Source organism: Patiria miniata, unplaced genomic scaffold, assembly GCF_015706575.1.
Source record: "Patiria miniata isolate m_02_andy unplaced genomic scaffold, ASM1570657v1 HiC_scaffold_20, whole genome shotgun sequence".
NCBI lineage: Eukaryota > Metazoa > Echinodermata > Asteroidea > Valvatida > Asterinidae > Patiria > Patiria miniata.
Genome location: NW_024037059.1, coordinates 6,145,873 through 6,159,558, shown reverse-complemented (window position 1 = coordinate 6,159,558; position 13,686 = coordinate 6,145,873). Strand labels below are relative to the sequence as shown.

Sequence of the window (13,686 nt, the reverse complement as noted above, 5' to 3'; positions counted from 1 at the left end):
ACTAGCAGCACGATTCCATTTACTTCAAAACCAAAGCATGCATGTGGATACATAAACGTATACAATTATAAATGTCTGAGTATGTACATAATATTAATGAATACCTTGGAGAGTTGATGGTTTCTGATTGGTCGAGACTCGATCACGTGGCCGGGCATTAACGGTGATAATGGACCGGCTTCAAAGATCAAGCGAATAAATGGCCCCTGAACCAGCATTGATCAAGCCCCGTTCAGCCGTCTTTATATAGAGATCAGTGGTTCAGCCCCATGCAAGCCAATGATTGGTCAAAATATAGTAACACTCCTGCGGTAGCTTGTAACAATAGAGCACTGCACATGCGCTCAACCCCCATCGCGTGAGACTGACGCGCGCGTACGCAACACAGTTGCTAGGGATGCGTGCGTGCGCGCGCGTAAGGAAGTTTTGAAACGACATCGTACAGCAGTGCAGTATATATACTGAGGATGTTTACGACGATTTATTTTCTTTGAACACTTCACCCACCGACATATGTACCTTTCCTAAACAAAGCATCTTTGAAATTCCAGACACAAGGAATGTGTAAACGAGATTTCAGCTTCCTCCATCAGGTAAAGATATGAAAACATTGTTGTAATTTGTTTCGCTACGGCAGCAGTTTCTGTTGAGTTTACGTCGTTATAGCTGTAAAGCTAAAATATGGCCCATGAACATGAACACAAAAAAGTCTGGAAATATCGCCGAAAGAAAGTCACAAAATTGGAGCATTTTAACTGTTTATTTCGTTAAAAAGGTATTTATTAATGGGAATAACAGTGTAAGGATCCGGTCTTCACTGCGTGATAATGACCGGGTGTGGGGGTGACCGGTCCATTAACAGCGGTCACCCCCACACCCGGTCATTATCACGCAGTGAAGACCGGCTCCTCACACTGTTATTCCCTTAATAATAACTGATTGACTTACTGTATCAACGATTCACACTGAACTAGGAATAAGTCCATGTAGTACCTTTCAGGTTTCTTTCTAATACTTGAACAACAGGCCCACTGGGTCATTGGCTATTATTGAAAAACTATCAGCTGAGTGCCCAATTTCATAGCGCTGCTAACAGTAAGCAGAAAAGTTGTGTTTACTATAGCAAAATATCATGCTGCTGCTTAAGCACATTTCACGCTAACGGTTGCCAAGCGCATGGAGATTTCTATTGTTACGTCACTGATTTAAGCAAAGTTTTCTTCTGGGGTAAAGCATGCTTTTGCTGTGCTTACTGCTTAACGGTCCCTATGAAATAGATGGAGGCTCGGTAAGCACAAAGTCGGCTGTTAAGCAGCGCTATGAAATTGGGCCCTGACCAAGACTCTTACTTTGAGAAAAATTTGATTAAAAAAGAAACAACATTTTCATCTGCCATGCCACCAGTACAACACATTACAATCTCATAGCCCACACGTAAGCAAATTCAAGAATGTTCATTTAATGCATATAATAATCCATGTTTAAAGTGGCACTCTGTGCCCTGGAAATTTACTAAGCACATAACATGCATGCTAAGCAATGATAGGTTACCAGCCAATCCTTCGCACGATGTACACTGCTACTGACTGGTTCTCAGCTAAATTTCATTAAGCACACACATTTTTTTTAACAATATATTTACTGTTTAATAGCAGCTCTACAAAACGGGCCCCTGACAATGTATTATTGACGATATACTGCTGGTATCTAATCATATATTTTGATTATTTGTTTTGATACAAAAACTGGAGCCAAAATGTCATATTCTACCACTTACACATTCATTTTCATGAAATTGTTCAAACTGATCAAAAAATGAAAAATGAAAATGACCGGCATAAACCATGGAGGCTAGTAAGAAAAGGGAAAGTTATGGGTTCTTTTAATGAAGGACCTTTACATCTTTGTTAAAAAAAAAAAAATCAACATTACAACATTATAAAATACCGAAGCTGAAAAAAAAATATGGAATGCAATTGAGGCTACAACAGCACTGTCCAATCCTCTCATTAAAAAATTGTGTTTACCGAGTATTGAGTATGGCTACTTAATATACTTCATACATATTCATGAGCAAGAGCCAAATTCTTACTGGTCCATCATCATCATGTTGACAACTGTTTGTCAACTCCAATACTTCGGAAAGCTAATATCGACTATCCACCCTCAGACCATGTTAAATTCATAATAATTCTCCAAATTTTGCACATAAAATAACTCATGCATAAACTTTATAAAGCAGTAAAAATCAAATTTAATAAACATTACCATAATACTGAAAATGCAGCAATTTAAGCAAAAACCTCTATTTGAAGAGAGTGAGTACATGTGAGGTACAATGACAACAATTGAAAATGTAATATTTCTTAACATTCAGCAAATGAGAAAGAAGTGACTAAAAACACAAATTGTCTGTAATCAAAGTGGGGTGCTTCCATGAAAAGTGTGGCACAACCTGTTATCGTCAAAGGTTTCTTCATTTCTTGTTCCTACAAAAGTCATCAATTTAAGCAAATTCTGATTAAGCCATCTTATTTGATTTTTTTTTTTTTTTTTTTTTACAAATGCTTAGAATGTGCGTTCCCTTAGGCTACAGTGAGCAAAAACTGTTTCTACTTAAGTAGTTTTAAAGACTAGTCTAGGGTTGAGTGGATTTTCAAAGTTCTCAAGTAGAGACTACAGGGTGATGACTTGGCAATCTCCTTCCTTAGTAGCAGAGGGGCCGGTGGTGGTGCGGCCACGTGGACAGGCATGGCAGTATGTACTGCCATCTAGTGACTGGTACATGCCACGTGGACACGGGTAGCAATCCTCCAGGTAGTTATACCAGCCTGACTCGCAGGGAACTGAAGAGAGAACATGAGAAATAATAGCATCATTCTTGTGAGCATTTATAGAAGAGTTCTTGGTATGTTAGGCACAACAGCAGCTCTTACAAGTAAACATTTTTACACTGAATCCACTAATAATCCTTTTCAGAGATTACAATTTTCCCTAGCAGATACTCTTGTAATTTTTTCGATAAGAGCAGACTGAACAAAATTATTTCATTTCCTGACTTATGTCAATTGGGAATTTTAATTTTATTACTACTTGTAGGGATTGTAATGGGTTGGCACCTTCACTTCCTAAAAGAAACAAAAATTGACAAAATATCGCCGGGGGCCCTTGCCCCCCTACCTGGATAAACTACTTGGAATGGCCAAAGAACAATCTTTTCATTAGTATATCACAGGATCAACACACAGAACAGGTAACAAGTCAAATGCGGATGACCAATAACAAAAGGATGACTTTGTTGTAATTCACTAGAAAAGCTTGTGAGCTGTCTTGGGCCTTGTGACTGACTTGTGACTGACTTGTGATGGACTTGTGATGGACTTGTGATGGACTTGTGATGGACTTGTGATGGACTTGTGATGGACTTGTGATGGACTTGTGATGGACTTGTGATGGACTTGTGATGGACTTGTGATGGACTTGTGGTGGACTTGTAATGGACTTGTGACGGACTTGTGATGGACTTGTGTTGGACTTGTGATAGACTTGTGATGGACTTGTGATGGACTTGTGATGGACTATAGTGATAGACTTGTGATGGACTTGTGATGGACATGGGATGGACTTGTGATGGACTTGTGATGGACTTGTGATGGAATTGTGATGGACTTGCAATGGAGTTGTGATGGACTTGTGATAGACTTGTGATGGACTTGTGATGGACTTGTGATGGACTTGTGCTTGAATAGTGATAGACTTGTGATGGACTTGTGATGGACATGTGATTGACTTGTGATGGACTTGTGATGGACTTGCGATGGACTTGTGATGGACTTGTGACGGACTTGTGATGGACTAGTGATGGACTTGCGATGCATCACTTGACTACAACACAGCAAAAAGCACATGCTCAGTCATCACTAAGTCACTACAGTCACCACTAGGTTTATGATTCAGTTGTACTGCAGAAGACCGAAGCTCTAACTCTCATAAGGAGTGGAAAATGTAGACATAAAATACCACCAAGGCTACAAAACTAGACAGAGAAACAAGAATGCCACGCCACTTACCGCATCGTACGTCCTCTGCCTTCATGCGCACCGTACCAGGGGGACAGACAGGCATGCCGTAACTCTTGGTCTGCTCCGAGTCCACATCATAAACCCGGCTGTCTACGTTGATAGCAAACTGGCCCGTTCTAGACTGATTGATCAGGTGACCGGCAGAGTTACGTAGTATAAAGGTTGCCTCAATGGAACTGTTTTGGTTGAACACTGGGATGGGTTGTAGGGAGAAAAAGAGTAAAGAGAGTTGAGTCATGACAAGATGAGTATTTTGTAAGTTATTTGGCCCTCCATCCATTTATTTTTGATACTCGCACAGGAAATTTGGGGGTACGCCTTCTGAAAGGTATTACAACAAGAAAGCTAAAATCCATTAGGCTGAACTACAACATTTTGTGTTTATGATAACACCCTCAAAACTATCCAGGTAGGTAGGTAGGAAAATATTTTTTGTAACTTTATTGGTGTTTTTCGTTGAGTCTTTTTTTTGGTTTATATTATGGTACTTTTAACAGTATTTTGTTTAACCTCTTGAACTGTTTTATTCATCAAAGCACACACAAAGACCTTGCATGGGGAAAGACATTTTTATGTTCAAAATAAATTTATTTAAAATTTTTGGCCAAATATGGCAATAAAAAGTTTGAGGTCAGAAATTTTGCCTAAAAAATCCAGGTACGTCGGGTTACCGTTAACAAACTTGGGGGGGGGGGGGCCTTAGAGCCAGTCAAATCTTAAGGATTATTCTTAAAAGCCTTTTTTTCCCATCACAACATGAAATATAAAGATAGAGGCACACATATCAACACATACATTAGCAGGTCACAGAACATGCCACACAAAAATATTGAATGCAATATGTGAAATGTACATGTCTTTGCACAGTAAGCAGTTTCTTAATGACCATGGGAGCTCCAAAGCGTGGGCCCCGGTGCACCACACGCTAGTTCACAAGCGAATTGCAACGAGAATGCAAAACTGTGAACATTCCCAAACCTACACCCAACCTAGCTGTCCCTTTGTAACCGTTGAGAGAGTACCCACACCAGAGCAAATACTGCATCTCTGCTACTGTTAAGATTCATTCAGTAAAACCAGATGGGGTTTTTGTTTAAATAGCCATATTTTCATTGTGATGTACCAATGGCATCACCATCATTTAATTATCACTCACCTTGTTCATTGGTCATGTTCTCTTGGTCAGGGATGTCCAGATCATGCTCCAGCCTAATGGCAAAGTTGACCGCTTTGACTGACCGACGCCGGCGTCTGCGCGCATCTGCCCTGGGCATCCGTGGACTGCACCCAATGACCTGAGGACAACGGATCAAAAGTATGTTGTTTTTTTTCATTAGAACAATGTAAGAGGTCAAGGTAAAATTCCCTTTTGAACTAATGTCGTCATTTGGGGGGGGGGGCGCTGATGTCTCATAAGTATGAAACTTTTGCATAGCTAGAAAAAGATCCATATAAAAAAAAATTCTATATTTCAGGGAGTAACTTGAAAATAGCATAGACAGTACATCACAGCTATACTACAAAGTGAATAAAATGTTAAAGGTGTGAATCGAAAACACACGTGAAAAATCCCTGTGTAATTGAGAACAGGAGTCAAGGATGTCCTCGATTAGCACACGTGTACAAAACCAATGAGAGCCAGTCCCAGTATGAACAAAAGATCGATGATGCATCTAGCTCATCAGACATGTAGTCCCTTACTGAATTGAAAAAGTTCCATTTACCTGGGCCTGTTTGACAGCGCATGACTTCTTCTGCACACAACTGACCATCTGCAAGTTGGAGGTGAGAGCATCGTTCACTTTCTGATAGACCAAGTTGTCGCTTGTGACGTTGACCCCATCACAGGTCAGGTCATCGGAGTATGCCATTTGCATCTCCATGGCAACCTTACATGGCGGCTTGTACTCTACAATAGACAGTGAGTGTGTGGTAAGAACTACGGCAATGCATGCTGTGTGGGTTTTATCAAGACAGCAGCAGCTAAACTAATTTGTCCCAAAGAAAGTGTCTGTCTAAATATATTTGTTTAAATAACAACAAAACCACAAAGTAAATTTAAAAAATGTTTAATTGTACAGATATTCCTAATCCTTGGCCATAACCCCATGAGTTTCATTTCATTTTCCTCATACCTCACTGCACAATGGTCAATTGATCACAACATTTTTGGACACTGTGACCAATTTTGCTTGCCTTAATCAATGTCAGTGCTGTGTTATGTAAGCTGTGCAAAATCCGTCATGTTGTTAAAAAGGTCTGATGTGGTTTGGGATTGGAATCATTTGCCCTTCAGCATTAAACTGAGGTCTTGCCATGATGACTGATAGCCAGGCAAATGATTCCAATCCCCAACCGCAGCCCTTTTTTCATAACATAAAGGATTTTAAACAGCTTACTAAATTTGAGGTTGTGACGCTCGTAGTGTCATGATGGATTTTCACCTTTTCAGCTGTGTCTACTTTGCCGTAGAAATGCCCTCCATCATCCAGGGCTATCTATGCTAGGATCAGCTTGTTTCTCAAAACTGGTTTGCTGTGAAGTCCTTTTAATGACAGTCACATTCCAGTTTCAGTGATCTACTGTGATAATAACACTGAGCGAATGATGATAGCTTACGCACTTGTACACTTAGGAAGAGCCAATCCTGGGTTGTCCTCAGTCTCATGTGACCACTTGTAGTCAGTAGAGGGACCACATTGGTAGGAGGGTAGAATGGCCCGACTGAATGCATAGCCTTGCCAGCAGGAGATGGTGCAATTCTGCTCCTCACCAGCAACTTGGCAGTTCAGGTTTCCTCTGAAGGGGCGGGTCACAGACCTGCAGCCTACAGGACCATGGTAGGTGGTGAAAGAATAGAGAGAAGTACGGGCTGTGTTTATTCAGTTGTTGTGCATAAATGGCAACACAATATGTCCCTCCAGCTGGGGCTCTCTAAAGTGGTCACAAAGTGCCCTCTATTGGTCAGGAACGGAGTCCATATTATACTGTCTAATGATATATATTATCAGATTTAATCTGGTCAGTTGACCCAGACAAACTCGGTGGCCGGGTGGTCTGCACATGCGCACTAATAGGTCTCGTTCAAATGACGTCAGTTTCTACAGACCATCCACGTGCATCAGCATTTTGAGTGTCAACTTGCATAACGCGCATCGGCTGCTTGGAACATTTTCAACACTGAGCAATGAGTGCTTGATTGCGTAAAATACGCAGTTGCAGTTCTCCTACAGAGGTGGCCGTCATTGAGTGAGCCCTATACGCAGGAGGTCGTGGGTTCGAGTCCCACCAATGCGCTTTTGTGATTTTTATCTTGTGGGCTCTCAGACAAGACTAACTTTATGGTGCTTATAATTTACATCAAGGGCAAAACTATATTGAAAACTTCCATCTCCCGATGCCAAAAAACATATCTGTCGTACAGGATTTATGAAGTAGGGCAAAGCAGGCTCAAAAAATGTGTTTAATTTACTAGGACAAGATCATGTCTTGCCAGGACTGAATGAAGACACCTACATGGAGACCACCTCCATAGGATGGATAAATACTGTACTTACTTGGGCAAGGTGCCGTATTGCACTGTTTGGTCTCAGTGATTGGACCTGCACAGGTGCTGCCACCGTAGGCTGGGCGTGGGTTGGTGCAGGAACGGTGATGGGACTGAGTGCCACCTTCACAGGACTGGCTACACTCCTCCCATTCACTCCACTCACTCCAGCCTCCATCAACTGCCAATGGAAAAATATATACAGTTTAATGATTGGACCTACATAGGTGCTGCCACCGTAGGCTGGGCGTGGGTTGGTGCAGGAACGGTGACGGGACTGAGTGCCACCTTCACAGGACTGGCTACACTCCTCCCATTCACTCTACTCACTCCAGCCTCCATCATCTTCTAATGCAAAAAATTTTTAAGTTTTATTATTTCAGTTCATTTGGTCTGATTGGGTGCATTGCACAAGCAAAATTGAAGCAAATTCCGTTGACGTCTCAATTAGTTGCTGAACCTCAACTGAACTGACAAATATTTCCTAACCTTGCTGAACCGAACCCGACTTTCAGCATTTAGTACAAACCTTTTTCCAGCTCGCACACTTGTCCTGTAAATCCATGCGGGCACTCGCAGCTGAAACTGTCTACTCCATCCACACAGATTCCCCCGTTGTCACAAGGGCTTGGGCCCGTTCCACAATCGTCAATGTTTGTCTGGCAGCGTTGGCCAGTGAAGCCTGGTGGGCATCGGCAGATATAACGATGGACATCGTCAATGCAGGTACTGCCTGCTGCACAGGGGTTGGAGGCACACTCGTCTACCACTGCAGGAAAAACAAGGAGAAAGTTCAGGTTGAAAGCAGTCTGAATTAAGGCTGGCTACAACTCTGGCAAAGTTAGCAGTGTATGTCAAATTGTGTAACGTCAAATTTGCTTTGCATTCATATGTGAAGTATGAACTGGCATTTAGTCTTCATGTCTTCTGATTGATCAATGTTAACAAGCTTTAAACCCACTGCATGACAATCTATCAACCAAATGGAATAGTTCAACATTCATTGAAAACAAAACACAGCTCCTAAACTGAGCTCAGGACAGATGAAGCTCTTACTGTCGCACAGTGATGGCGTCTGAATTCGAATTTCGCCCAGGGAGCCCCTGTTGATGAAGTAAGCAGCGGGGATGAGGTTGCCAGGGACAACATAGCCACAAGTCTGAGCATGTTTCAGAATGACTGGCCGTATCAGTGCTGTATCCCACATGTTGACGTTACTCAGGGAACCGGTGAAACTTTCCTGCTGAGTGCCGTCTGTCGATGAATAAAATTACACAAATTGATGTTTCACGGTTCTGCTATAGACCAACCTGGGCATGCTATAGAGTACTGAAGTGAATACATCACGTGCACAATTATGTGTGTAAAAGACATTAGGGCGTGGTTCAGCCTGTGAACCAACACGTGCGCGTACTCCATTCGTTTGCACTTCACTTGCTGGTTCTAAATGACGTCACACTTTGGTACTCTATCTCTCCTATCAAGGAGGTTTCCTTCAATCTGGCGGAATCGTTGTGCTAGCTGTTGCTCAGATAATCTGTTCAGGGCAGTTGCTTTGTACAATAGCTTGCACAATGGTGACTTTTGTTTCTTGACATCAACTTTCAATGACTCCTTAAATAACAAAATTCTGTGACCCTTTTTTATGACTTTCCGTGAAAGCTTTAAATTTCCAGGATTTTTTCAGAATTTTCTCCTGGCTTGTGGGAAGCCAGCATGCTGACGTTTAACATCAGCGGATTGCTGGTTAAACACCTACATTATTCCTTCTGAACTCTGAAACAAACAATTATTCTTGAAATTCTGCCAAAACCCGTAAGGACTGCAAATCCATGCCACATTGTACATGTTTCTGCCAGTAAAATGGCACTAGTAAAACGGCAATCATCATCACCATCAATCATCATCATCATCATCATTCCGCTGCTTTGTACGTGACCAACAACGAGAGTAAATGGCACCTCACCACTACGTAGCTCTCCCAGCGTAAGTTCCCCTCCACTGTTGATACTGGTATCGGATCTCATCCCAGAGTGTATCAGCACCAGATACCCGTCTCGATACATCTTGAGGATGCCTCCATGCTCATCCCAAGTGATTGCCAGATGATGCCAACGATTGTCATCAAACGAGGTGTGGGAGGAAAACTCATACCTAGGCCACAGGGACAAAACACAAGGCATTAAGATACCTACTTATGATGCATTTTTGCACATTTGTGAGGCGTTCTGGTAAAATGAGACAGAACTGGGCAGAGGTTGAAATGAGGGTTTGCGGGTATTGGGAAAGAGAATAAACTTCTCCTGACAAATTCTGTTTGTTGCACTTCAACTGGACATTCCGTTGACAAGCTATGGTTGTACACACTAAAATTAAAACTGTAACTTCCTTCCACATCTTCTACCAAGGGACCCCACCTGGAAATAAGTTGGAAGACTTTCGTGGACTAAATAATCATCAATAGATAAATACAGCTTACCCTTGAATATAGACATCTAACGACCCAGGGTTACTCAGGGCAATCTGTGCATTCTGCAGTGTCTGTCCAGTGCTCTGGGTTGTATAGGTCAGTATAACCCCATCAGATGTGCCGGATCGAATCCACATCATGATGGTGAACGCTCTGAGTGGTTTAGTAATGGCTCGATGTATAGTGATGTACTGACTGTGACGACCGCCTCGGAGACCGACATCAAAATCAGACGACTCATCTGTGAACAGAGATTTGTGTTCATGGACCCAGTCATGTCAGTGATAACAAGACTAGGCAAAGCTATAGGTTAACTGGTCTTAGAACGCAAACAATTTTAGTCATTTGACGGAGAATGACTGCTCAGTGGAAGCATTGTCATCAGGCATGCAACTGGGAATTTAGACAAAAAAAACAAGGAAATTCAAAAACACAGTAGAGGAGCGCTAGTCCCATTGAACAATGCCACAGTTGTATCCTGCTGCAGTTGGTGACTACAGACTCTGAGGCAGTTTGGCCTGGAGATATTTGACCTGATGGATCTTGCTACACTGGGCGGGCATGTCATTTAGACAAATGTTGCATTTTGCTGCGTTTAGCAGGATTTCTAGCCAAAAATGCCTAGTGGATTAGGGTACAAGTCTTCAAAAGATTTCCAACTTAAAACTGTTTGGAAACCGGAGATTTAACCCTCATTTTGTAGGAGCAGACCATACTTGGTCAGTTATTATCCCAACTATCCGAAAGTACTTAACAGGAGTGTTTTTAAGCCAAAACTTTAACAGGCGTGTTTTTAAGCCAAAACTTTCTTCAAACTCTGAAATCAACAAATCAAATAAGCCAACTTACGCTGGCTGCAGTATACGCCCTGAAATCCTGGTCTGCATTTGCAGTCGTATTGGTTGATGCCATTAATGCACTCAGCTCCATTCTGACAACGATTACCAATGCATTCATCAATATCCTGATCACATTCAGTGCCGCTGCAAGAACACAACAAGAACACAAATCATGCACATTTGAGCTTTCAACCCATAAGCAGCTATACTACATTGTATTACATTGTACTTATTTACTGAAAATTTAGACTAAAAAAAGTATGCAAACAAAAATCATAAATCAGAAAAAAAGGCACATTATGGTGTGGAAATATGAGAAGATTTCTAATAGATTTGAATATCCATGCGGAAGCAACATGTTGGACTGGTTAGCAGGAATTATAAATTATCGTGTACTAATGTTTGACACTAACCTATAGCCTGGTGGACAGTCACAGGAGTAGGAGTTGAACCCATTGATGCATGTACCATCATGCAGGCAAGGGTTGGGTGTGCAGTTATCAATGGCCACCTCACATCGCATACCTGTGAAACCTGCAGAAATGGATTCAAACTGACAGTCACAACCCTGCAATAGAGTGCATGATGCTCAAACATTGATGGTTGACATGTAGGTTAATACATTTTGCACATTTACAGATGTGTTTACCTGCTTGGCATATGCAGTGGCTTGTGCTGTCTACACTCGGCAGACAGACTGCGTTGTTCAGACACGGCTCAGCTGAGCAGATGTCTAAAACTGTCTGACAAAACTGTCCTGTGTAGCCTGGAGTACAGCGACAGGAATAACGGTTGGCCTGCATACAAACATCGATGGAAAACATGTCAGTGCTGTGAAATATTTTACTGCTGAAGTTGAAACCACACCTCATAACGGAAAATTATGAGGTAAGATGAACACAAAGACAAGAAGGAAGAAGTTTGTAGTGTTTGAAATTTTGAAGGCAAGGGATCAAAACTGAGGCACGGGTGAAACTTTTGAGAGAGGTTTTGAGAATTAATGGTGCAATACAATACATTGTCAGCAGTAATGGCACTGATTTGAATTTTGCATCTGAATTGTGGGGAAGTGTAGAAGCCAGATACAACATAGGAGTGTGATTTAAACTCAGTGAGTAATGCAAGTTGGAATGATTAAACCGGATGAAACTCTCACCTGATCAATACAGCTTGCTCCATTCAGACACTGATGGTTGGTGCAATCATCAATATTAGTCTGGCACTCTGCTCCTTCGAACCCAGCCTGACACTGACACACAAACCCAGAAGTAGTTGGGGTACATGACCCACCGTGCTTGCAAGGATTTGGCTGGCAGTTACCCAAGTCAATTTGGCACAGTGTACCTTTCTTTCCCTTCTTGCAATCGCAGGTGAACATGTTGATTCCATCGATGCAGGTTGCTTGGTTGTGACAAGGATTACTCAGACATTCATTGATGTTGGTCTCACAGTTCTGACCCGTGAAGCCTGGTAAGCATTGACAGGTGTAGGACTGTAGGCCGTCAATGCAATGACCAGAGTTCAGGCATGGGGTATTGGCGCAATCGTCTTCATTAATCTCACACTGCTCACCGATCCATCCATCTACGCAATCACAGATGAAACCATTGACCAGATCCCAGCATGCACCACCGTTGGCGCATGGATGAGACTGGCATTCGTTGATCTCTTTGTTACACCTACGGCCATTGAAACCGACGTTACACACACATTTGAATGAGTTGATGCCATCCACACATCGACCGTTGCCACAAGCTCCGGCCACGCAATCATTCTTGTTGTTTTCACAGTCAGTTCCATTGAAACCATCGGTACAGTCACACCGGTACCCACTGATCTGATCGACGCATGCCCCTCCATTATGGCAGGGATTGGATGCGCATTCATCGATATCGATCTCGCACAGAGTACCAGTGAAACCTTCCAAGCAAAGACAGGTGAACGACTGGATACCATCTACGCAGGGAGCTTCGTTGGCACATGGAGAATTGGCACAGTCATTGATGTTAATCTCACAATGCTCTCCTGCGGGCAGAAAATTGTGAAACCAGCGACAAGGAGTGCCAAGATTATTCAAGTTGAACACATCATCCAATGGAAGGACAGTAAACATCACTTTCAGTTTAAGCAAATACCATTTTAATATCCGTATCCTCTTTGAGTGCTCCCCATTTGTTTATTGCCAGGTTTGCAGCATTGCTAAATGTTGCATGCATTGTGATGTGAGCATAATCCCTGGCTACACGGAATATACAGGTTTATGGCTTCTGACTAGCACCCTTGAACAACGACATGGGCAAAATGGGGAACCGCCAACATAGGGTTGATAGCTCAGTCGGTAGAGCACCACAACGGCAATCCAGTGGTAATAGGTTCAAAACTTGCTACAGTCAATTTCTGAAAGTGTTCACCTACTCTTTATGCGCAGATCAGCAGAATTTTATTTTATCAAAGTCAAGAACTGTTACAGGCCGTCTTATCTCTGGTACTTACCCACAAATCCTGGCGGACATAGACAGAGTTGGTCCATAGAGGGCGATGCACATACCCCACCATTAAAGCACGTCTCTCCATCATGGCAGGCATCCACCTGGATCTCACAATCTCTGCCTGACAGACCGGCAGGGCAGGTGCAGTAATAATCCTCTCCTTCATCCTCACATGATGCGTTGTGTTGACAAGGGTTGGGGTTGCAGAGGTCTGGACGTCCCTCACAGAGCGGTCCTGAAAAACCCCACGGGGAGAGAA

General features: G+C 42.5%; 1 protein-coding gene across 1 annotated transcript in view; it reads right to left on the bottom strand.

The window, feature by feature from the left end:
• Positions 1-1,435: 1,435 nt before the first annotated feature.
• The window catches only part of LOC119727273 (sushi, von Willebrand factor type A, EGF and pentraxin domain-containing protein 1-like), a 46,004-nt gene continuing 33,753 nt past the window's right edge, over positions 1,436-13,686 (bottom strand). The window contains exons 36-50 of the mRNA XM_038199130.1: positions 13,432-13,662; positions 12,095-12,963; positions 11,588-11,735; positions 11,352-11,472; positions 10,949-11,082; positions 10,109-10,340; positions 9,596-9,783; positions 8,686-8,883; positions 8,159-8,398; positions 7,640-7,810; positions 6,706-6,909; positions 5,807-5,991; positions 5,239-5,377; positions 4,071-4,274; positions 1,436-2,846 (exon numbers count right to left, since the gene is read on the bottom strand). Of these exons, the coding sequence (XP_038055058.1) occupies positions 2,677-2,846; positions 4,071-4,274; positions 5,239-5,377; positions 5,807-5,991; positions 6,706-6,909; positions 7,640-7,810; positions 8,159-8,398; positions 8,686-8,883; positions 9,596-9,783; positions 10,109-10,340; positions 10,949-11,082; positions 11,352-11,472; positions 11,588-11,735; positions 12,095-12,963; positions 13,432-13,662 (3,434 nt within the window). The 3' untranslated portion in view covers positions 1,436-2,676. The remainder of the gene's footprint in view (positions 2,847-4,070; positions 4,275-5,238; positions 5,378-5,806; positions 5,992-6,705; positions 6,910-7,639; positions 7,811-8,158; positions 8,399-8,685; positions 8,884-9,595; positions 9,784-10,108; positions 10,341-10,948; positions 11,083-11,351; positions 11,473-11,587; positions 11,736-12,094; positions 12,964-13,431; positions 13,663-13,686) is intronic.